We start from the raw sequence: 23,080 nt of genomic DNA, 5'->3' as shown, positions 1-23,080 counted from the left end.
CGCGCGTGTGTGCATCAACATTATAAACGAATGAACCCCAACGATAAATCAAACTTCCGTATCATGTTCGAGGTAGAGTCGGTGTATTTGCAGAGTATCGGCTCTCGAGAAAACTCCGTGTCAATAATTGAATTTAAAGAATTATACCGGTGTACGAAGTTGTTCAAGTTCGATGCAAGCTCGAACGTCAAATGCCTGTCGTATAAAGTCCTAAATAGTTCAACTTTTAATAAAAAAATTATGCGTTCAAGGTGTCGAGACCTTCAAATCTCCCTCTGCTTTTCCCGTATCTTCTGTTCTCGCGCATCGATCGTAATAAACACCACCGACAAAATTCGAACAACGGCCCGGCCCTCCGTTCCCATTAAATTTCATTCGATCGTTTCGAAATGAAATTTTAGCGGAATTCGATCTCATCGGGCGAACGAACGAACGAACGAGCGCCATTTCGAAGCTAGAGCTAACAAAATAACAGACACCTGCGCGAACGAACATAGTGTAGCCGATCCTCGGCCGTGTGCGAGTTGCTGCTCGCTTCTCGCTATTTCTCAACGTTAACGAGCGTCATTAAATTCTACGAGAAATTTAAAGCGCCCAGGTGTCGATTCTTGTGCGCCGTAAGCACGTTCTCTAGGCGCTGCAATGTGTATTCCGGACGAGCGAGTGTCGAGCGCGATGTAACCGTTCGATTAACGGGCGAGGAAAGGCGCGAGATCGCAAGCATTACCCGTTTTCTCGAATTTCGTTCGCAGACGATTGACACTCGAAAGATTATTACAAATCTCGCATGAACTTCAATTTCCTATACACGTATTGCGATGGGATCATTGAATCAAACTTAATTTCGAGTCTATTTTTTTACCCATTTCTCGATGAGCAATAATGATCAACTCCGTCAAAGCAACGTTTTCAAATTGCGCTACTACACTGCACAGCTCGTATCATTATACAGCTCTCTCGCGCGCGCGTGTCCATGTATATAGCTCAGTTATTTGTGGTCCATGCAGCAGCAGCGGCGGCGATGCAGTCATTTGGTAATGGTTCGAACATCTGGTGCGAGCAAACTCTGGCAATTTTCAAAACAGCAGACCTGCGGAGACTGTATATAGCTGTGTGCGAGCCATGTGCATATAGTGGCGCGCACAAGCACACACAAGTAAAAGCACATGCGGCTATATAGAAGAGGTGCGGCGCGCGGCACTGCTACTTCCATTAATGCTTTCGATCGAGCTTTTAATGGCATTTGTGACCTCGTTCGAAACAATTTCGATCGCGAGCCGAGTAGTAAAACTCTCAGATTCTAAAATCGAGTTTGGTTTTCTTATGCGTATATGATGCGAAGCTCGGAGAAATTGTGAGATTGCGTGGATAGTGTATACATAAATGAAAATATAGTAACAATTGAGTCGAAACGAACAAAATAAGAAACTTTTTCGTGTCTAGATTAAACGACCAACAATGGATATAATAATATCGTAATGAGCGCCAGCTTTTGAAACACATTCTGTATAAAACTTGAACGAGTTCTCTGTATACCCGTTTAATTAATTTTAGATTGCGAGCACGCCGCACAAACCCGAGCTTAGATTTGTTGATAAGCAAATGAAGCAAAAAAGAAAGAAAGAAACTTGAAAAACTTCTCGTGGCTTTTTGACCAATGAGGCGCGGCGCGAAATTAATTCAGTTCCTACAACTGCACTCGTGCTCGCGGCGCAAGAAAAATTTTCTTTTCGCTTTTATGAGCGCGGTATACTTGATAATATTGCCTTTGTGTGGTGCACGAGCATCAAGGCGAAGCCAATCGAGATACATTCATTGCGACGATGAAAGAGGAGGGAATTCATGCTTGATGAAATGATTTTTGTTGGGGAATTAAGTAGTAGAAAATTTAATTTATTAAAATAAAAGTACCAACTTCTATCTATTTTATGCGAAAAATGTTGCAAAAGCCGACGCAATGAAAGGGAAGCTAAAAAATGGAAACTTTTAACAACCGCGCGACGACGGGCACTCCATGTCCAGCCGGAAAATGCGAAATGTACACATTACACGGAGTCCTTCGAACGTTTTAAGGTCGTTGACGTGTATAGAATCGTCGAGACCAAAAAAAAAAAAAAAAAAAAAAGAAATNAAAAAAAAAAAAAAAAAACAAAGTAACTCGCAACGAGCGAATTTCCGCCGTTTAGATACGGCAGCTGCGCGCGTAAAAAAGGATGAAAAAAAAAATAGATAGTCAATGGATTCGAGTATTTTCGAGATTCGAGTGCAATACGGTCGGAGAAGAGCGGGAAGAAATGAGTGCAAAGTCAACTATATACACTGCGCCGCACTGCCACTGTGTAATAATAGCAAACCAGCTCGAGGGCCATGCACATATATTTATACTAGGTGAACTCTCGTCGCCTCTCCAACCGATTATCGATGATGGCCCAATTTTTGTTTTTTCTCGTTTTCTCGTTCGATGCCGCAGACCGAAAATGTATAAATACGAATTCCGATGAAACCTGTATACAAGGGCAGTGATTACAAATATATATACCGTATCGAGAAATCGAACCCTAACGAGGAGGTAAACGCACCGGTGGCAGTGGTCGCTTCGTAAAGACGAAAAGAACTGAAGCGGCGCCCCGCCCGAAGATAATGAAAACCGAGCCCGAGGCAAACGCCAACAAAGTAGAAAGAGAGAGAGAGGAAGAAAGAGAGTTATTATTTACCCGCTGGAACAAAAGAGGCCGAAAACAGCAGAGCCGTGCCGCGACGCAGCTGATGGCGGGTCTGTGCGAGCCCGGCTCGCGAACAAAAAACAATTTACAGATGGTGCTCGGTGAGAAAAAGCACAACAGCTTCGGGCCACCGTGTGTGTGTATGGGTAAGCGTCTGCGAGCGAGATCGCGAGGCACCCGGCTACTTGTATAAAAACTATACTTGCAAGCTGTGGAAGCTTTCCCGGGTAAAAAAATGTTTTTGGAAAAGTTGTGTATAATATGGTTAGCGATATTCTCTTTTTATGATAATTGTATGAGGACTTGATATGTCATTCATATAATTTTGATTAAAAGAAAAGATTTACCTTTTTATAAAAATGATATCAACACTTTTTTAGTAGGAGTTCTGAGACGATCACATAGAGATAAAAAAAGCCTGAAGAAGACATTAATTATTGTTTTCCTGTGTGTATTATTTACTTCAGTACTATTCGGTGAGCCGACGGTGATGATATTGAATTTAAAAGGGACTACGCTCTTTATATCGATGCGATTTCTTGACAAGCATGAAAGGTAACGAGTGAGCTTGTATTACATCGTCTGTCGATTAAAATCATCATCATATTAAAAGCGTCTAGCTAAATTTCCGCTCTCTTTGATTTTTTTTTATTTGAAAATATTAACACGAATCGATAAAATACGATCAAGATTGTAATATATAGAGATCAGCGTTAGCTGATACCTCTCATTTTTTAATAAAAAAAATCAAATAATCAACTGAGTATCCATTCGCATCAATAAATGTAATTATTTTAAATTTTATTCGAAAACGGAAATTAAATATTTTCTTTGGTCGATATAACTTGAAAAGATTAAATGATCAAATCAATGTAAACTTCGAAGACATAAAGTGGGTCACTTGAAAATTATATCGTTGCTTTAATGTTTAAAAGGTTTGAGAATAACTTTAGAAAATGAATTTACCCTTTTATTTGAATTATAATTAAAAAATGCTCTTTTGATGAAAATATGCGTTGACAACTATATGATATTAATTACTAATATGATTACATAAAATATGTACTAAAATAATCATATACTATTAATATGAGCATATTCAGTTTTTTTGAAAATTAGTAGTATTATTTAATTTGTATTTTTTTTTTAAGTCAATTTAGATATTTAAACATTTCAAATCAGGTTAAATTAATTCTAAGCTTTCAATTAGTGTAGTAACTAAGAAAATTAGTTATTAGATAAATGTAAAAACTTTGCTCTCGTGAGCAAAACTAATGCTGTTATTTTAATTACTTTCTTCTGCAAAAATTTTATCCTATCCATCACATACTTCATTTTCATAGTTCATCATCTGCGTACATATTTATAGGGAGATGGATAAAATTGATTTCTTGTGTGAACCACTCACTACACATGTCACTAGATGTTTTATTTATATTTGCTGTTTTTTGGTTTCTGCTCGATGCTGATTCAGCCTCAGATTTATTGTCGCACGTTTTGCTTACTTCATCCTCGCGACCTTCGGATATTGATTTTTGGAGATCAATTGAACTAGCCTCTTGTGAATACCTTTTATCGTTTGTACCCGACTGGTTGTCTTTGTGAATTTCATCTGATCTTACTGTTTTTTGGTGCCTCCTCGAATTAGATTGAGTATCAGAATTGTTTCCGCATTTTTTGCTTGAGTCATCTTTGTGACCTTCGTAGACAGTCGTTTGTTGTCTAATCAATTTCGATTTTTCCGCAAATTTCTGCTCACAATTGTCTCGGGCGTAATCTTTGCAACTTTCGTGTACTGTCTTTAGATGATTTAGCAAATTGCCTTTTTGGGTAAATTTCTTTTCGCACTTGTCGCATGCATAATCTTTGCGACCTTCGTGAACTATTTTTCGGTGTCTTATCAAATTACTTCTATCCCAAAATTTATTCTCGCATTTATGGCATGCGTAATCTTTGCGACCTTCGTGTACTGTCTTTAGATGATATCTCAAACTGGACTTAAATCCAAACTTCTTCTCGCACTTGTCACAGGCAAAATCTTTGCGACCTTCATGGACTACTTTTTCATGGTCGAGCAAAGTGTCTTTGCGCCCGAATTTCTGCTCACACTTGTCACACGCGAAATCTCTACAACCCTCGTGAACTGTTCGTTGGTGCTTTAACAAATTTGATTTTTCTCCAAATTTCTTCTCGCACGTGTCGCATCCGTAATCTTTGCGACCTTCGTGTACTGCCTTAAGATGGGTGAGCAAATGCGATTTTTGTGAAAACTTCCGCTCGCACTTGTCACATGCGAAATCTTTGCGCCCATCGTGTATTGTCTTTATGTGTACGAACAAATCCTTTTTTTCTGTAAAGTTCTTCTTGCACATGTCACATCCGTAATCTTTCCGACCTTGGTGAACTATTTTTTGATGGCGAAGCAAATTTGATTTTAATCCAAATTTCTTTTCGCACTTGTCACATACGAAATCTTTCCGACCTTGGTGAACTATTTTTTGATGTCGAGGCAAATTTGATTTGAATCCAAATTTCTTTTCGCACTTGTCACATGCGAAATCTTTCCGACCTTGGTGAACTATTTTTTGATGTTTCCTGAAACTCGATTTTTGCCCGAATTTCTGCTCGCATTTATCACACGCGTAGTCTTTGCGACCTTCGTGTACTGTCTTTAGATGGGAGAGCAAATGCGATTTTTGTGAAAACTTCTGCTCGCACTTGTCACAGGTAATATCTTTGCGATCTGCATGAACTTGCGAGATTACTGAACCGAATATCTTCTCACTTCTATCCATTTCAGTGCGTGAAATAAACGATTTTTTTTATCTAGAGCAACGGAAAATTTATAAGTAAAATGTGTCTTCTTGTATTATTTCTTGTACCGTTGTGAAAGGCAACACTTCTACTGATTCGTTAGGCTGTAAAAATTTTCAATTATCAAAGGACAGTGTCTAGATTGTTTATGTTCTTACTGTTTACATTTTAGGCACGTATTTATCTGTCAATATTTTGCCATTTTATAATTGAATAGTTTTATAACTGTATAGTCTGTAGAAATAAATGTTTAGCGCTGATAGCCTCTTATTATGAATCTGGGAATTTTTCTGTTCCATTGACATGTAATGAATTAAGGCGGGATTTCCGAAAATTTTTTCTATTTTTATGCATCTTATTTGATTTTTTTGTAGAGTTCTGTACCTCCAGCATTATGTCACAATTTTTCCTTAAGCCAAGCCAATAATTAATAATGAGTTGTGATTCGATTACTCACAAATAAGCGCAGTGAATTACGTCAAAGTATACTTTTTTCAGTCTTCTTTTTGTTATTCACTTTACTTAAGAAAGAGAATTTAAATCAGGTTTAGTATTCACTGAGATCTTGTGTTTGACATAAATACCACATTTTTAAATCAATAATCGTACTACACCAGCAAGAAGAGTGTTGTGAGCGCATATTTGAAGTCTGTGGCTGCATCAGCTTAGAATTTTGTAGACTCATGTAAAAAAAGAGGTTTGATCGACACTGATACGGATATTTTCTAAAAATACTGACATGTCTGACCAAAGGCCTAGTTCTCTACTGAGTCTTTTTGCATTTATGAGCTCTACGTAACAGACAAGTTGAGGCCATATGAAAAATTAAAAATTTTTTTTACTAAAATTGAGGAAAAATTAATAAATCATAGCTATTCAATGTAACATCAGGGAAGTCTTACAATTGCCGAATACACAAATAATTACCGTGGTAGAAAATTTCAAAAAATGTATGGCTAAATTTTGATTTTTCAAGTTCTTGATTCTATTTACATTAATTAATTTCTATTTACATTAACTAACTATTAACTAATTTCTGATAAGTGATATACATTATTGATTCTACATTTTTTTTTTTTTTTATATTATAGTGTATTGACCCAGTGAGGGGCCTTCGCACTTACTTTATTTTAATAAAGACAGAAAATATACAGAAAGTGGAAAAGTACAGTAAAATTGCGTATACTATCTCGAGCAATTACAGTAGAATAGAAGACAGGACTCTAGAATTTATTTTCAAACCCGGGCTTTGTCTTATATACACTGAGAAAAAGGTTTAGTTGAGTCAATTAAATATATTTTATTTTATTTAATTAATTTTTATTTGATTGAGGTAACAAAATTATATTTAAACCAACTAATTATTTTCTAAATTCAAAGAAATATTTATTTATGTCAATTAAATTATTTCATTTTTGGATTCAACAAAATATTTATTTATCATGAATAAATATTAAATAGTTTTGAACGACTCGTTTAATTGACTCAACAAAATCGATTTCATTGTTTGCCTACATGAATTTCAATGAAATATTTATTTGTTCGAAATATAAATATTTTATTGAAATCAAGTAATTTTCATTTAATAGATATTATTAAATATTTATTTTTTATTGTAATTACTTATTTGATCGAGGGAATTAAATATATTATCGGTTTAATGTTATGATAATATATTCGCAAAAAAATATTTTGTTGAGTATGATGAAATAAATTGAATATAATGAAAAAAATATTTAGTTTAATCAATTAAATATGTTTCAAAATCAATTGATTTTCATTTAATAAATATTATTCAATATTTATCGTAGTTATTATAATTATTTTTTCGCTCAATCGTCAATGCTTTTAGGATATATGTATGTAATAATTTGAGGCGAGTTTAAAAATATACTTAATAGTAACCGCAAAATTTCTCTTGTAAAAACCAATTTTAAACTTTACACAGAGCTTCATCAAAGAAGTTAAATATCATTAGTTTCCAATATTGCATTTTTTTTAATATTTAGATTTTATTGAAGTAATTAAATATTTATTCGATTTTTAATTAAATATTAAATTATTTTAGTTTCGGTCCTTTACCTAGATGGCGCATTTCCCGCACCCCTAAGTGGCAAAAAATTGTTCGAGATTACTATATAAGACAGAAATATCCATGATGGTAGCTTATGCGATTGACTACTGCGAGCGAACTGTCATCCGAGCGTTAGAATTAAGCGATAGTCTCATGCGTTAGAATAGGTAGAAATTAATGTATATATTCCATAGTTATTAAAATTGTTCAATAATTATATAATAAACTAATTAACATACAACATACATACAATATGATCATATGATAACTTCAACTAAATATTTAATTAATTTCTATCCCCTCCACAGCCGGAACTAAGAACAGTTCGCTATCAAATATACCACACTATATTAAAGACATTACTTGAAATTATTTTATAATAATGTAGTAAATTCACTAGCATATTTTAATCAACATGACCAAATATTTTTTCGCGGCGCCAAATCAATTAATCAAATCTAATACATATTTATTTGAATTAATTAAATATATTTTTGCATTCAAAAAAATATTATATTCGATCAAGTAAATATTTGTTTGAAGTAATGAAATTATATTCTTAATACAATAATAGATTCGATTGAAACAATAAATTTATTCTGCAATTCAATGAAATATTTAGTTGCTTAAATTAGATAATTATTTAATTTACTTAGATATTTATTTGAATCAACTAAATTATCTGATTGAACCAATTACATATTTTTCTTTGATTCAATTAAATATTTAATGAGCAACCCGCAATTAAATTATTTCGTTGGATCAAGTAAAAATTCATTGATTCAACTAAACCTTTTTCTCAGTGTAATTATCTGTACTCTGCCTATTTGCAGATTTACAGATTAACATACTGTCCATGTAGCGGTAAAGACTGAAAGTAGTATAACCGCATTTAAAGTAGTCAAAATCAAGTCTAAATTATTATTTTCAGATCGTTTAAACAGCGCTCAATATTTGTAACACGACTAACAGACGAATCGATCACTTTCTTCTCGGGATGAATTTCAAATGATTTCACTGTCGCATGAAAAATGAATCATCGTACTTCCTTTTTTTTATTAAAAATATTTTATGCACAAAAATCATAATATTGTAAGGAAAAATGTTGCCAAAGCTGGCTCCACTCGATTAACAACGATAAGATGTAGTAATCCATCCTATATAAGTTCAATTAACAAATGAAGCTCAATTAAGACTCCGAAACTTTTACTTGCATAAAATGCGAGTGATATTTCGAAAAACAATATATATGCTCGCGGCGAGGTGCATCCATCAGGATTACAGCACCAAGGTGCCAACGAATCCAGACCAGTTAATCTAAACAATATGAATATACAATACACACACATACGCCCGGACGTAGTGTACGTAGTGGTAAACGTCACTCCGGCGTGCGTATATATATGTAGCCGAGCTGTCTCTTATTACTCTTGCGCCGCGCGCGCACAAAGCCGCACACGCATGCACGGCCGTATATATATGCACAAATACGCCCTGGCGCAATGGGGTGCGGGGAAGGAGAGAGCAGAACTCGACGCAGGGCAAAATGCAAAGCCGCACGACCTCCTGTGTGTATGTATATATCTGTGTGTGTATGTGGTATTGGCCACATGTACTGCAAACACCCACACCAACACACGTACTGGGATGCACTGCAGGCTGCACAGCGCAAGGTAACAGACGTCGGGTTCCAAAATGCAACCTATACCCGGTAAGTATAAGTATATATACCGTATATATACATAAACGTGCATGTGTGCACGGGTGACATGTACGTGCAGGTGTGCGCGCAAAACAGCATCAGCAGCGGCGGTAGCAGCAGCAGCGACAGAATGCGGCAAGATCTGACGCGGGCGCGCGCGTGTGTATACATTACGTGACATCTACATAAGCTTGATCCCGGCGCAACTTTAGCCTCGGCTTGCTCATTAGAAGCTGCCGCCGTATTATATATATTCACCGATGCACGTGTGTGTGTGTGTGTGTGTTTGGCCTAGAGTTGCGGCTTGCGCGACGTATACGCACGCGACGGCTTTTAACTCGTGATACGTTGCAATGTGTGTATAAAACAGAGGCAGGTGGTGCAGTGCGTCGCATTTTTGGTTTGTATATAATAATGAAGTTTTGGATTGACGCGTGTATATTATTCGACGTTGCGATAATGCGATAAATTGTATTTCACAGGAAGTGCGCTTGATTAATTTCATTCATTATCGTTGAGTAATGAAGAGCGATCGGACGATATATACTTATTATAATTATCAACGATCAAAGGATTCGGTCACTTGATTTGCGAATTAAAATACTATTTTACGATTACGGATATTGTTTGCATATTGCATTGCATATTGTTTAACTAAATGATTTAATTTGAGTAATAATTAAATTAGGTAAGCAATGAATTCAAATTTAGTCGACGTCCTTATTCGGTAACAAAAATCTCTGTAACGCGAAATTCACAGTTGCCACACTTGGCAATTTGTAACACCTTTATCACGCGTAAATCAAAACAGTCGCAGTATAGAGCCGCTGGCGAATAAACTTGCGCACCAATCACTGCCTTAACCATCGTTATATATAATACGAAATCACCCGCAATATTGTCCGTCATCCGAAGCGCGCGCGCGACGCGCCTTATCGCACTTTGCACTTATGCTCGGCTGCGATAGACGACTTTAGCAGCTGCTACACCACCGACTATATATAATAATATATAATATCGTAAGGGTAGGTACATGTACGCGCCGTTGAAAACTCGATTTTATTAGCTTCTCGACGACCTCGTGTAAACTCGGGAGGGAAAACGTGGTTGCAGGTTTCCAACGATAAGAGAGAGAGAGAGAGAGAGAACGTCGCGCGTTTAAAGTAGTATAGTCCGGTTCTGGTCGAGCCGGGCCGAGTGCGGAGCATATAGCTGAATCGGCTTATACGATTCGATTGGCGAGCGTTAGGATTATTAGCGCGCATTGCATTGCACATACGGATGCAATATATAGTAATGTTATTTGGATATGTCATAGCATAAATCATGAACTCTGGCAATATTAAGCGTTTTCGAGTTGTCTTAATGAAAGCCGCATATTAGATTGCCGAGGAATAACCGAGATTATCGAGTTGATATATCCTCGGAATTACTCCGAGATTTAGATCGAATTTTCACACGTGACATCGTAAATTAGTAAGCGGAAAAAAATTTCGAAGAAAAAATTCAATTGTGACTATTGTAATCGTTTACGATAATCACGAGCAGTATAGAAAGTAACGAAGCTAACTCTCGTTATCAATCGAGCACTATACATCATTATTTAAGCGTAGTAGGATCGTATTAATTACCGTAAATCGATGGATCGTATATCGCTTAAAGAAAATACAGATACGGATAAAGTGTCATTTGATACTCTTTCCGGTGACCGGGAAACTTCATGGAGACTGCATGACTTGTAATTTTTAATTTCACTTCCATAGTAAAATATTCGTTAAGATTAGGCTCGAGGTCGAGTTCGAGTCGAATGAAAAACGAGTTAAAGAGATTTCAGTATACTCGCGCTTTTTTGATAGAGCATTTTAAACTTTTTCAATATGTTTTTTAATATTTATATAATTTATGACTTTTTTATAGATAACTTCGGTCTCGATAGGATATCATAGTAATGAACAATTAATTTCAAATCTTATTCATCATTATATTTATATGACTTTATTATCATCGTAATTTAGAGAAAAATTCTCTCGACAGATGCTTGCACATGTGCGTGGCGCAAGCCTCTTGGTACATCTCGTCTTGGAGCTTCCACAGCTTGTTCGCCCTCGCGAACTCCCGAAAGTTCTCGTAAGTCACCCTCTTGGCCACCTCCTTCTCCGGCAACAGTAACAGCTCGTACAGCGACAGCTCCTCGTTCACCCTGATCTCCTTGGCCTTGGCGACGAACTCGTCGTCGTCGTCGTCGTCCCACCATTTGTCCTCCAATTTCTCCTCCCTCTCCGTGGTGGCCAGCTCGTCGTCGGCGAACAGCCTCATGATCAACGGGGGGATCTCCGTCCAGGATCTGTCCACGGGTAGGCGGCGGGCGCCCGGCCCCATTCTCGCCTCGAGACGCTCCAAGCAGCACATGGCGTCCGCTGCGAGCCGCAGCTTGAAGTCGTAATTGTGGCGCCAGTCCTTGTGGCTGTGGTCGAAGTAGCTGCCCGGCGGGAAGAAGGTCGCGGGCAATTTTGCCCCTCGATCGAGCAGCAGATCGACGAGGTCGGGATCGGGATTGGCCACGGCCAGTTGGAGCGCGCAGTGGCCCAGACTGTGGCAGGCGTCGATATCTACCTGCTTTCCCAGCTCGTCGCACACCTCGAAGAACAGCTTGGCTATCTCGTGGGACTCGCCGCCGGATCCGCAGCAGCAGATTATGTGCAGCGGCGTCTCTCGTCTCGCGTTGGCCGCGTTCGGATCGGCGCCCCTCCTCAGCAGTACCTCGGTCGCCCTCTTCTTGTAGTAGCTCAGAGCGAAGTGGAGCGGTGCGTTGCCGTCCTTGCTGCCGGCCTCGAGCTGCACAGTTTTCCCGACCTCGTCCAAGACCCTGAAAAATACCTCGATCAATTCGACCTCGTCGTCTTGGTTCTTTTTCGCGTCGTCCCCTTGGCAGATCAAGTGCAGCGGCGTCATTCCCTCCATGTCGACTCGCGTGGGATCGGCGCCCGCCCTCAGCAGCGCCTCCGTGGCCTCCCTGTTGCGGTGGCGCAGCGCCAGAATCAACGGCGTGTTGTTCCAGCCGTCCTTGGCGTCCACCTTCACCTCCAGCTGCATCTCTGCGCACACCCTGAAAAACATCTCCACCAGTCCCTTCCGCTCCTTGATCGGCTTTCCGCAGATCGTGTGCAGCGCAGTCGATACGTCCTCGTCGACGTGGCTGGGATCGGCGCCCGCCCTCAGCAGCATCTCGATCGTCTCCCGGCAGGCTCGCTTGCAGGCCAGCTGCAGCGGCGACTCGCCCGTCGTCTTCACGAGCAGATTCGGATCGCAGCCGCCGACGTCGAGGAACTTTTTCACCAGGTGGCCGCGATTCGACATGCAGGCCACGTGGAAATGCGTGAGGCCCGTGCTCCTCTCCTCGTAGTTGCAGTCGAATCCGTCGTAGATCTCGAACAGGGCCTCCACCACCGAGTCCCAATTTTTCATGCCGTCGCGCTTCGCGGCCAAATGCAGCGGACTCGCGAGGATCCGCGGCGGCTTGCCTGCGTTCCTCTCGTCGTTATACTTGTACTTGTGCCTGTAGCCCGAGCGAGCCACGAACTTGACGACGATCTCGGCCTCGTCGTGGCCGGGATAGCCGTAGCAGTCGATCGTGTCGCGCAGCAGCAGCTCGAGCTCGCGCCGACGAAACACGTCGCGGCGCAGATCGGGCAGCCGGCTGGGCGGCCAGTCGCGTATCAGGTCCTGGAAGCGGCCGAGGAAGTCCCGTCGCTGCTCGCGGCAGTTCCAGTCGGTCACCCGGCGACGCTCGCGCTTGAGCTCGCGCACAAAGTCCAGCCAGTCCGGCTCCTGAGAGGGTCGCGCCCAAAACGAGAAACAGCCGATGATTTTTGACATCGTGCTGAGCACTCACACGCGCACACGCACGGATAGCACGAGGTCACTGTAGTAATGTTATTTCGGAGATGTTCGCGCTACGGAGTCGTTACGCGTACTGATCCCAAGATCTATATTCTAGTATCGAGAGAGTCAAAAAAAACATGTAGCATATAGGCTGTAAGAGATATATAATACAGATCGAAAAAGCAGATAAGCAGACGCGACGAATTATAATTAGTGAAAGTGAAAGTGAAATTGGAGTAGAAGAAGTCGAGACACACGGCGCACATGGCCGGCCGTGTCAGGCCCCTGCAACGCTGAATTGAATCATCTTTAACTCACAGTTTCAATGTATATTTTAACATTTTAAAGTAGCAGTGGAGAGCTTAAAGGGGCGTCATGAAGCCCGAAGACATGCACAGATGTTTTCATGCATCTGTGCGGGTTATCGCGTCCGACCTCGTCGCACTAATTCTGTCGCACGAACTTATAATTTCAAATGATGTATTAGCTCAACAAATAAGAATCGTGACGATTAAAACAATTCGTAATATATCTCTCGCGAGTCTTCATTCTCAAAAACGGGGCAGTGTAGCTATAGTTCCCTGTCTGCTGCGCTATATTTTTCACTTAAAACGTGTCAAGCTGAAGCTGTAGGTAGATAAAGTTTCTTTATCTTGGAATATTTAGACAGCTTTTTTTCTTCTCTTTTTGTCTCTATGCGATTAACTAGAGTATCGAACCGGTCTTTTTTTCCCCACTTACATTTAGCTATTTTACAACAATACTTGTTGCTCAACGATTCCACCAAATTACAACGTTTACTTTAACTCTTCGTTAAAAAACGAATTTAAAACAGAAAAAAAAGCATTCATCACATCGCGCTATCCCATACAATCCAATCGAAAAATCCACGTTTGCTTTACGTTCCCTCGTATACGTTTAATACAATGCCAAACTAGTTTATTCGTTGTTTCAATAGAAATAACTCGTGTAGCTTTCCCTTAGCTGCTTTCGAGCGCGATATACACGCGCGCGCGAGCAAACACACAAATACGGCTATAAGCTGGCGGCAAAGGAAAATTTATGCTCCTACTACATGTACCGACGATGCAGTTTTCGCGCCCCGGCCTGCGTATATATATAAATAATAACGGGAGAAGATATAAAATATTTGCCGCGGAAATTTGCTGCGAAGCTTTTGCTCGGCCGAGAACGTCTTTATTCGAGCAAGTTGGGTGAAAGTATATAGGGGAAGGGGCGATTTGAAATTATGGACTTCGAGCTAAGTGTAGGCGTTGGAGAAAGTTTGGCCGAAAAAAAGAATGTATCGCGTTTCATCGTTTTGCTCCGCGGCTCGCAGATGGCCATTTTGAGAGAAAAATGCGTAATTCGGGCTGCGGGAACGAGCCACTGACATGCTAATTATATTTATCAATCTGAGCAATTGCCGTAATTGTCACGTTTCTTTTTTGATTGCGTATATCATCGCGACGAAAAAGACTCGAGTGCCCAAAAAACGATAACCGGTAAAACTTGAAAAATCGGCTAGGTATACTCGCGCAGTCTTAGTTTCTGAGTGAGATGAATCACCAACAATTTTCAGGACGAGGAGAAAAACGTGGTCGAAGGTGTGAGAAAATGAAAGTTTCCATTGGGTAAATTAATGCTCCACAGTCCACGTCATCGAATTATTATACAATTTAAAATCTTAGTTTTACGCGCGTGTAAATTTGAGCAGTTGTTGATATATGCTGGTCGAGATTTTTCAGAAAAAAAATACTTGAAAACCGTTTCACGACTTTCTTCGTATTAGTTTTTGATGGTAAACAGTCGATTTAGACATTTTTTTAAAATTGTCATTGGACAAAGCACCTGCAATAACGTAAAATTGAATAGTTTTCATAATTTTTCTCGTTTTGATTGAGACATAATATTACCATCTCACGTTATTTGCAAATCAAAATCCTCCAAGCGTCAATGGTCGTTTCATAAATAGAACGATAAGCGTCGCTAGTATCGCTACTGTCGCTTTTCGCACTGAACTCAGAACTGTCGCGATTTCTCGCAAGCGGAAACATAAACAAAGGCAATTCACAGTTTTACCCAAGCCCGCTGCAACTGCTGGAAATACCTGTTAAAAACTGTTATATTTAGTCATTCTCCTCTTGGTTCTTAAAACATCAATTTGTTGAATATATCTTTAAAAGTTACACTCGATCGAGTACTTATAGATCTATCAAGTGTTCAACCGTACAGCTCAATATGTCATCAACGCAACAAATTGAAGCCACCACTACAGCCACTTCGGAGAAGTGCATTTACAAATGGACGATCAAGAATTATCGTTTGATAAAGACAAAAGTAGGAGATTCGATATCATCCCCAGAATTCAGCGTTGGAAACGATGATAAAAAATATTTCAGCATGAAATTATTCCCTGCAGGCGATCGCACGGAATCAGCAGAATTCATTTCTATATATCTTACTTACCTCAGAACTGATTCAACCAAAAATCCAGATAAAATAGTATGCAGAAGTACTATATCAGTTATTAATGATAATAAAGTTGTTTTTTATTCTATAATACATCAAGAATTTGTGCATAAGCGATCCTGGGGTTGGAAAAATTTTTTCAACCTGAAAGATATTGACAAATTAATTTCTTCCAATAATTCTATCACTATTCAATGTGATTTAGAAATTTTCAAGGAATATGAAAGTCTAATGTGTTCAAAAATCATTAACAAGGATGAGACAATTGATGGGGTAAATTTAAACTCAGCATTTCTCAGTGAAGAACTCAGTGATGTTCGGTTGATAACTTCTGACGACAGTTCCATCCCAGCGCACAAAATTATACTCGCTATGGCTAGTCCAGTATTTAAGGCCATGTTCACCCATGATATGCTGGAAAGTAAAAAAAATTCCATTGAGATTACAGACACTCCTTACAATATTCTAGTTGAGATGTTGAGATACATCTACACGGGTGACATTGCAAGTACCACAACAGATATGATTCTCAAGCTTTTAGCAGTGGCTGATAAGTATGAAATCAATAATTTGAAAAGCAAGTGTGGTAAAATATTATGTGCTGAATTATCCAATGAAAATGCAATTGAGATTCTAATAGCTGCTCATAGATATGATGCAAAGCACTTGGAAAATGAAGCGTTGAGGTTTGTCACAGTTCACATGCAATCATTCGTTGATACTGAAAAACTAAAGGAAATAACAGATCATGGTGTATTACTCAACATAATACAATCAATAACAAATTCTTCAAGGTAACCTTAAATAAAATTAGTCAGATTTATATGAACCTTGAAATTATAGGTGATGACTAGCTTATAATATTGTTATAAAACACTTCTCATTTCAGCATTGTTTGTTAACAGTAAATTTAACAGCTTTTTTCTTATTTTATAAGTCATTTATATTTAATATAATATGTTTATTTAATAGTTGTTGAGTGTAAAGTCAAAAACTAGACTGAAAACATTTTTGCTGTTGCCTGAGCTCGATGAGCTATGTGATTTAATGCTTCAGAGCATTTGATAAGGGATTTTTTGTATCGCTAGCTCATAAGTTTATAAAGTAACTTAAATACATTCTGTAAAATTTTTATATAAATAATGTGCATTATTGAATATTCTTAAATGATTGTGGAAACTCATTTCTTGTTGGATTTATCATTACATCCTGGATTGATGATTTTATGTGTATGGATATAAGCAGTTTTAGTTCAAACTGGAGAAAGATTACTAGCTCTTAGTGTTAGTCTACTTTGCCGGTCAAAAGAAGTAGAAATAGATTCATCAAACGTTATGAGAAATAAAACAAATTACTAATTAACAAAGAACCGGATATATAAAAAGTGTTGGTCACAATATGTGTCAGTACCTACATAATCTACTAGTGCACTTTTTGCAAAACCATTCATAAATATGATGACTTTTCCTATATTTCCTTCTATAGTTATATAATTTAATGCTTATATTTCAAGTGGTATAGCTTTAAAATTAAACTATTGGTCGACTATTGTTGAAATTACAAAAGATAAAGTTATTCAATTTGAATAGTCAGCGCATTCAGTAATAGTGACTCTGAACAATTGGCTGGTACTGTTAATAATTTTGATGGCTAGTTCTTTGCCTCTCCAAGTGTGATAAAATAGAGTACACATGCTCGTAACACACACACGTGGAAGGCTTTGTTGCACATGTGTAGTGATGAAAAAAATAAAAAGGAAAGATGAAAATGGTAATGGAAAAAAGTTACGAGCTACATGGTTGCTTTTTGAGTTCGACACTCAGTTCATTGTGCTCGGGCAAGTCTCCGGCAATGCGCTATCTCTCGCGTACACCACGTACAATAGGCCGCTCAATGGGCCTCGGTTTTGTCCTCCTCACCCAGATGTGAACTCGACTGGATGTGTCCAGCTGCACACGACCGATGAAAAGCCGACCGACCCCGCATGTTTGACGGGTTGTGTGTGCCACGACAAAAGTGGATAAGTCGTATTCTTGCTGCTGACTTGCGGCTTTTATTTTCGTGGCTTGTTGAAATTAGTTGGGATACAAGCCAAAGGTAGAGAGAATATAAAAATGCAAAAAATTTCTGGTAAAAAGGTAAAAAAAGACGCTTATTTATGACTTTTTTAAGTATAACTTTCAATAGATAAAACATAGTCATCATTAAAATAATATTCTCTCCTTACCTCGAAAAAAACGAGGAAACAAGGTACTCGACGATAGCAGCATTTTTCGCTGCAATGAGAACGCGCACGAAAAAGAAAAGAAAAAAAGATAACCGATTCAGCCTCGAAATGAGATTTTAATTGAACATCTTATTACGAGAAGAGCATATAGGTGTATATAAAACTAGAGTGTGTGCTATACAGCCCTGCTGCTTTTTGCGGGAGCCGCTACTCGTAATTTTCGAGATAAAATAATATCTCTAAGCTTCATTGAAATTTTAGCGAGCAATATTCATAATATAACGTGCAATGAATTATTTTCCGAGCTGAATGAGCTAGCTGCGTTTTCAGCCATACATCGTACTTTAACGTTTCTCCGATCGCACAACAATCTCACGGTGTGTATTTGTTATTATGTGAGTTTAATTTGTCGTTGTTGAAAATGTTATCAATAATCTGTTTTTTTTTTTTTTNCTCGTCTATGTAATTTTTTTTTTTTTTTTTTTTTTTGAAAATACACCTCTTCGACCAACCGAGCGGTATTACCTATGCTTTATTACGATCATGCACCATTTGCAGCGTGAAGAGCATCTTACCACGATCCGAACTAATGACCGCAACTGAGGACTCATCAAAAAGTATTTACTAAAATCAATACAAATCGATTGTCAAGCGAGCTATATCGCAAAAAACGAAATGATTGATGTCTCTTTATTTCGATACAACCCAAAAATTCCATCTTCGCGAGTGATAAGTCGAATATTATGAGCTTGATCACATCGACGCTGTGTGCCACTGTATATAATTGTTTAATCTTCAAATTGGCTTTTGCACTCCCCGTAGAAGTTTCACCTCATGACTACAGTAGTATTCGTCAGCTCGATCGAGAGGAAAAAGGACGAGAAAAGCAGCTCTGCGTACATATTACGGAGATAGAAGCAGAAAACCTTCCCACGGGACGCAGGCATCGGCTGCAGAATTAAGCCAATCAGATGCTCGTTCGTTTTAAACAGGATAGTTTCGCATTTACGGCAAGATTAAAAGCCTGGCTGTGTATGTGCGAAGTGCGAACCCGTGTGTGAGTGCATGAGTGTATGTATAGAGAAGCGAGGAATATACACATGTGTACTATAGTTAAGGAGTCAGAAAAAATCTGATGTCAGAAAACTACTAAGTTGTAAAATAAAAAAAAAGCACTTCAAAACGCACTTGAATTTTGATTACATTTTATAAGACTCACAAGTAAATCGAGGGAGCTGGTGAATACGCAAATGATTTTTTTTCAAAAAAGTAATTTCAGCCTAAAAGCATAAACAGTTTCTATAAGTCCCCTGGTCGAAGTAGCGCATGCCGGATGAGTAAGGTAAGTTGATAGTTGAGTACACGATAATGTTTCACAGATATAACGAAAAATGTCGCTACTGTCGCTATTCGTATCGAATTCAACCCGTCGTCGATTCTCGTAGTAACCGGAAACACAGGCAACTCGCGCCTCACATAATACATTCACGCGAGGCCGCTGCCACTGCTGGGAAAACCTGTTCGCTCAACTATTATTGCATGGAATTCTGTTCCTTATTCTCAATCAATCTTCAATTTGTTAAATATCGCTGAAAGTTTAACTGAATCGAGCCATAGTCAACATCAGGTATATCAAGTGTATTATATTGCTAAATATGTCATCAAAGCAACAAATTGAGGCAACTACTACAGCCACCTCAGAAGAGTGCAGATATACATGGACGATTAATAATTATAATTTAATAAAAACGGAAGTAGGAGAATCAATATCATCTCCAAAATTTTACGTTGGAAGTGATAATAAACAATTTTTCAAGTTGGATCTATACCCCGAAGGTAAAGAAAGTGCAGGATTCATTTCTTTGTTTCTAACTTACGAAGGAACTGATTCAACAAAGAAACCGGATAAACTCATATGTAAAAGCACAATATATGCTCTTAAAAATATGGACATTCTAAGTTCATGTGAAATACATCAAGATTTTGTGAAAAGTCCAACTGGGGGTCCGTTAGAATTTTTTGAACTGAAAAGTAAGTTCAAATGGATGAAAAATTGTAACTATTTTCTGCAGTGTAAAAGTTCTCACGGGTTATGAATCCTTACTGGGTTCAAAAATCATTAAAAATGAAGATGGGACCAATAATATTGTAAAATTCAACTTGTCATTTCTCAGTGAAGAATTAAGTGATGTTGAGTTGATAACTTCTGATGAAAACTCCATCCCAGCACACAAAGTCATACTTGCTATGGCTAGCCCAGTTTTTAAAGCAATGTTTACCCATGATATGTTGGAAAACAAGAACAACTCTGTTAAGATAACTGACATTTCTCACAATGTCCTAATTGAAATGTTGCGATAAATTTACACTGGAGATATTACAAGTACTTCAAAAGACATGATTCTGGAGCTTTTAGCAGTGGCAGACCAATATCAAATTGATAATTTGAAAATTAAGTGTGCAAAATTATTACAAGCAGATTTGTCTATTAGAAATGTAATCGATATTCTAATAGCTGCTCATAAATATGGTGAGAAGAATTTGGAAGATAGCGCATTAAAGTTTGTTGCTGATAACGTACAACCAGTTGTTAATTCTGAACAACTGAACCAAATAACTGATCCTGCTTTATTACTTAGCATTATAAAACAACTTGCAAAAACAATATACACATCAAAAAACATCAAAAGATGTTATTAGCAGTTCATTATTATATAGTACTATCTTCACTGGAAATAAAGTAAAAATACATTTATCAAGCCGCATAAGGAGGAGCAAAACCAATTTGTCAGTTAATAAAGAAAGTGCAGTATTTGTCAAGTGTTAAAAAGTATACAAAAATCTAAGTTACAACTGCATATGTTTGATTATTATACTTTCATTTTAATATAACTATTTTGCTGTAAAATTAATAAATAAAAAAAACCAGTTCGAGATGCAAATGAAACTGCTTCTCTTGCTACGTAAGCTCTCCTCTAATTACTATTATTTTTCAAAGCTCATTTTACCAAAAGTCACGAAAATGGCAAGACGATAAGATTATCGAGTAATCCAAGGAATGAGGTGAATACGCGAATGTCTCAACTCTTTTAAAAAAAAGTGATTGCAGGAAAATATCATAAACCTTGTTTAAGTGTAAAAATTGGTTAAAGAGAAACTACTGGATTTACTTATCATTTTTTAGTCTATTGATATGATAAAAATATGTTTAATACGAATCGACATAATTCATAACTTCCTCGATCGAAGTAGCGCATGCTGCAGTACACAGTACTGAGTACACACTATACGATAATGTGCTTTCAGCTTCACAGACGTACCGATAAGTGTCGCCTCTATCGATATTCGAAGTCAATCATCATCGATTTCGTTTTCGGAATCAAAGGCATACCGCTAACCGCATAGCTCGTGCGGCTCATTCCTCAAATCCTCACTCTACCCCTAACTGCCACTGCTAGTAAAACCTTTTTAAAACTATTATTTTATGGCATTCTTTTTCACATTCTTGATCAATCTTTAATTTGTTGGATATCAATGGAAGTTTTACTCCGCTAAGGCGTAGTAAACATAATCAAGTGTCTATTAAATAGTTCAATATGTCATCAACGCAAGAAATTGAGGCCACTACTACAGCTACTTCAGACAAGTGTATTTATAAGTGGACAATTAAAAATTATCGTTTAATAAAAACAGAAGCAGGAGAATCAATATCATCCCCAAAATTTTGTGTTGGAAAAGATGATAAAAAATATTTCAAGTTAAATTTATATCCGGAAGGTCATGGAAATCCTGAGTTCATTTCTTTATTTCTAACTTACTTAGGAACTGATTCAAGAAAGAAACCGGATAAACTTATATGTAGAAGCAAAATATCAGCTATTAACGATAAAAAAGTTGTTCATCACTGTGTAGTACATCAAAATTTTGCAGAAATTTCAAGCTGGGGTCGGTTGGAATTTTTTGAACTAAAAAATATTGAAAAATTAATTTCTTCACTAAACACTGTAACTATTCATTGTGAATTAGAAATTTTTAAAGAATATGAGTCCTTATTGGGTCCAAACATCATCGGTAATAAAGATGAGAAAATAGAGGAAGTAAAATTCAACTTGCCATTTCTCAATGAAGAGTTCAGTGATATAGAGTTCACAACTTCTGATAAAAAATCCATCCCAGCACACAAATTCATACTGGCTATGGTAAGCCCAGTATTTAAGGCAATGTTTACTCATGATATGTTGGAAAGTAAAAAAAATTCTGTGGAGATTACAGACATTCCTTACAATATTCTGGTTGAGATGTTGAGATACATCTACACAGGTGACATTGAAAGTACTACAACAGATATGATTCTCGAGCTTTTAGCAGTGGCTGATAAGTATGAAATCAACAATTTGAAAAGCAAGTGTGGTAAAATATTGTGTGCTGAATTATCCAATGAAAATGCAATTGAGATTCTATTAGCTGCTTATAAATATGATGCAAAGAATTTAAAAGGTAGCGTATTAAAGTTTGTCACAGATAACATACAATCACTTGATAATTCTGAACAATTGAATCAGATAGCTGATCCTCATATATTACTCGACATTATAAGATTTCAAAATGTGCAAAAACACCAATACCAATGACAAGCTAAGTTTGTTGTTTTGCATGTAGTTCATAATATCGTATTATCAAACATTAGGTTCAAAACATTTTTAAAATTTTGCTAAAATTCAAATTGATTATCACTAATTTTTTATACTTTATAATTCAATGAGTCAATCAATGCATGGAAAACATTTTATACAGAATTTTCTGTATCTCTAGCATTATAAATATATAAAATAATTTTGAATGCAATCTGTAACATTTTCATGTAAATAAAGTGTATCAGTACACAATCTCAAATGACCATTGACTCTTATTTCCTTGTTTAATTTATTACTTCATTCTGGTTTGATCGGTGAGTACTGCATATGTACCTATATAATAATTTAATAATAGAAAAAAAAATTTTTTTAGTACTTCTTCATGTTAGCCTACTTCAATGCTGATAAAAAAAATATATTTATGAAATATTATAAGAAAGAGCAAACTCAATTAATCAGCTAATAAAGAAAGTAAAAGATTTGTTTGTGTTCAAAATACTTTACTAATTTACAATTTAGTAATAGATTTAGATATGTGTAGCACCACTTACA

The 23,080-nt window shown here is 37.4% G+C and overlaps 3 protein-coding genes across 3 annotated transcripts in view; all 3 read left to right on the top strand.

Annotated features, from left to right (window-relative positions):
• LOC111694056 (gastrula zinc finger protein XlCGF57.1-like) overlaps window positions 1-23,080 on the top strand; it is a 38,587-nt gene that overhangs the window by 11,710 nt on the left and 3,797 nt on the right. The window lies entirely within an intron of this gene.
• LOC106650703 (speckle-type POZ protein B-like) lies at window positions 15,239-16,802 on the top strand. Its single transcript, XM_014368870.2, has one exon. The coding sequence runs from the start codon at window positions 15,437-15,439 to the stop codon at window positions 16,463-16,465; it is 1,029 nt and encodes a 342-aa protein (XP_014224356.1). The 5' UTR covers window positions 15,239-15,436; the 3' UTR covers window positions 16,466-16,802.
• On the top strand, window positions 19,433-20,538 carry LOC106650704. The gene has a single exon (XM_014368871.2). The coding sequence runs from the start codon at window positions 19,550-19,552 to the stop codon at window positions 19,988-19,990; it is 441 nt and encodes a 146-aa protein (XP_014224357.1). The 5' UTR covers window positions 19,433-19,549; the 3' UTR covers window positions 19,991-20,538.

This window comes from Trichogramma pretiosum, unplaced genomic scaffold, assembly GCF_000599845.2.
Source record: "Trichogramma pretiosum strain Unisexual culture from Peru unplaced genomic scaffold, Tpre_2.0 scaffold38, whole genome shotgun sequence".
In the NCBI taxonomy this organism is placed as follows: Eukaryota; Metazoa; Arthropoda; class Insecta; order Hymenoptera; family Trichogrammatidae; genus Trichogramma; species Trichogramma pretiosum.
This window is presented reverse-complemented; position numbering and strand designations above follow the sequence as displayed.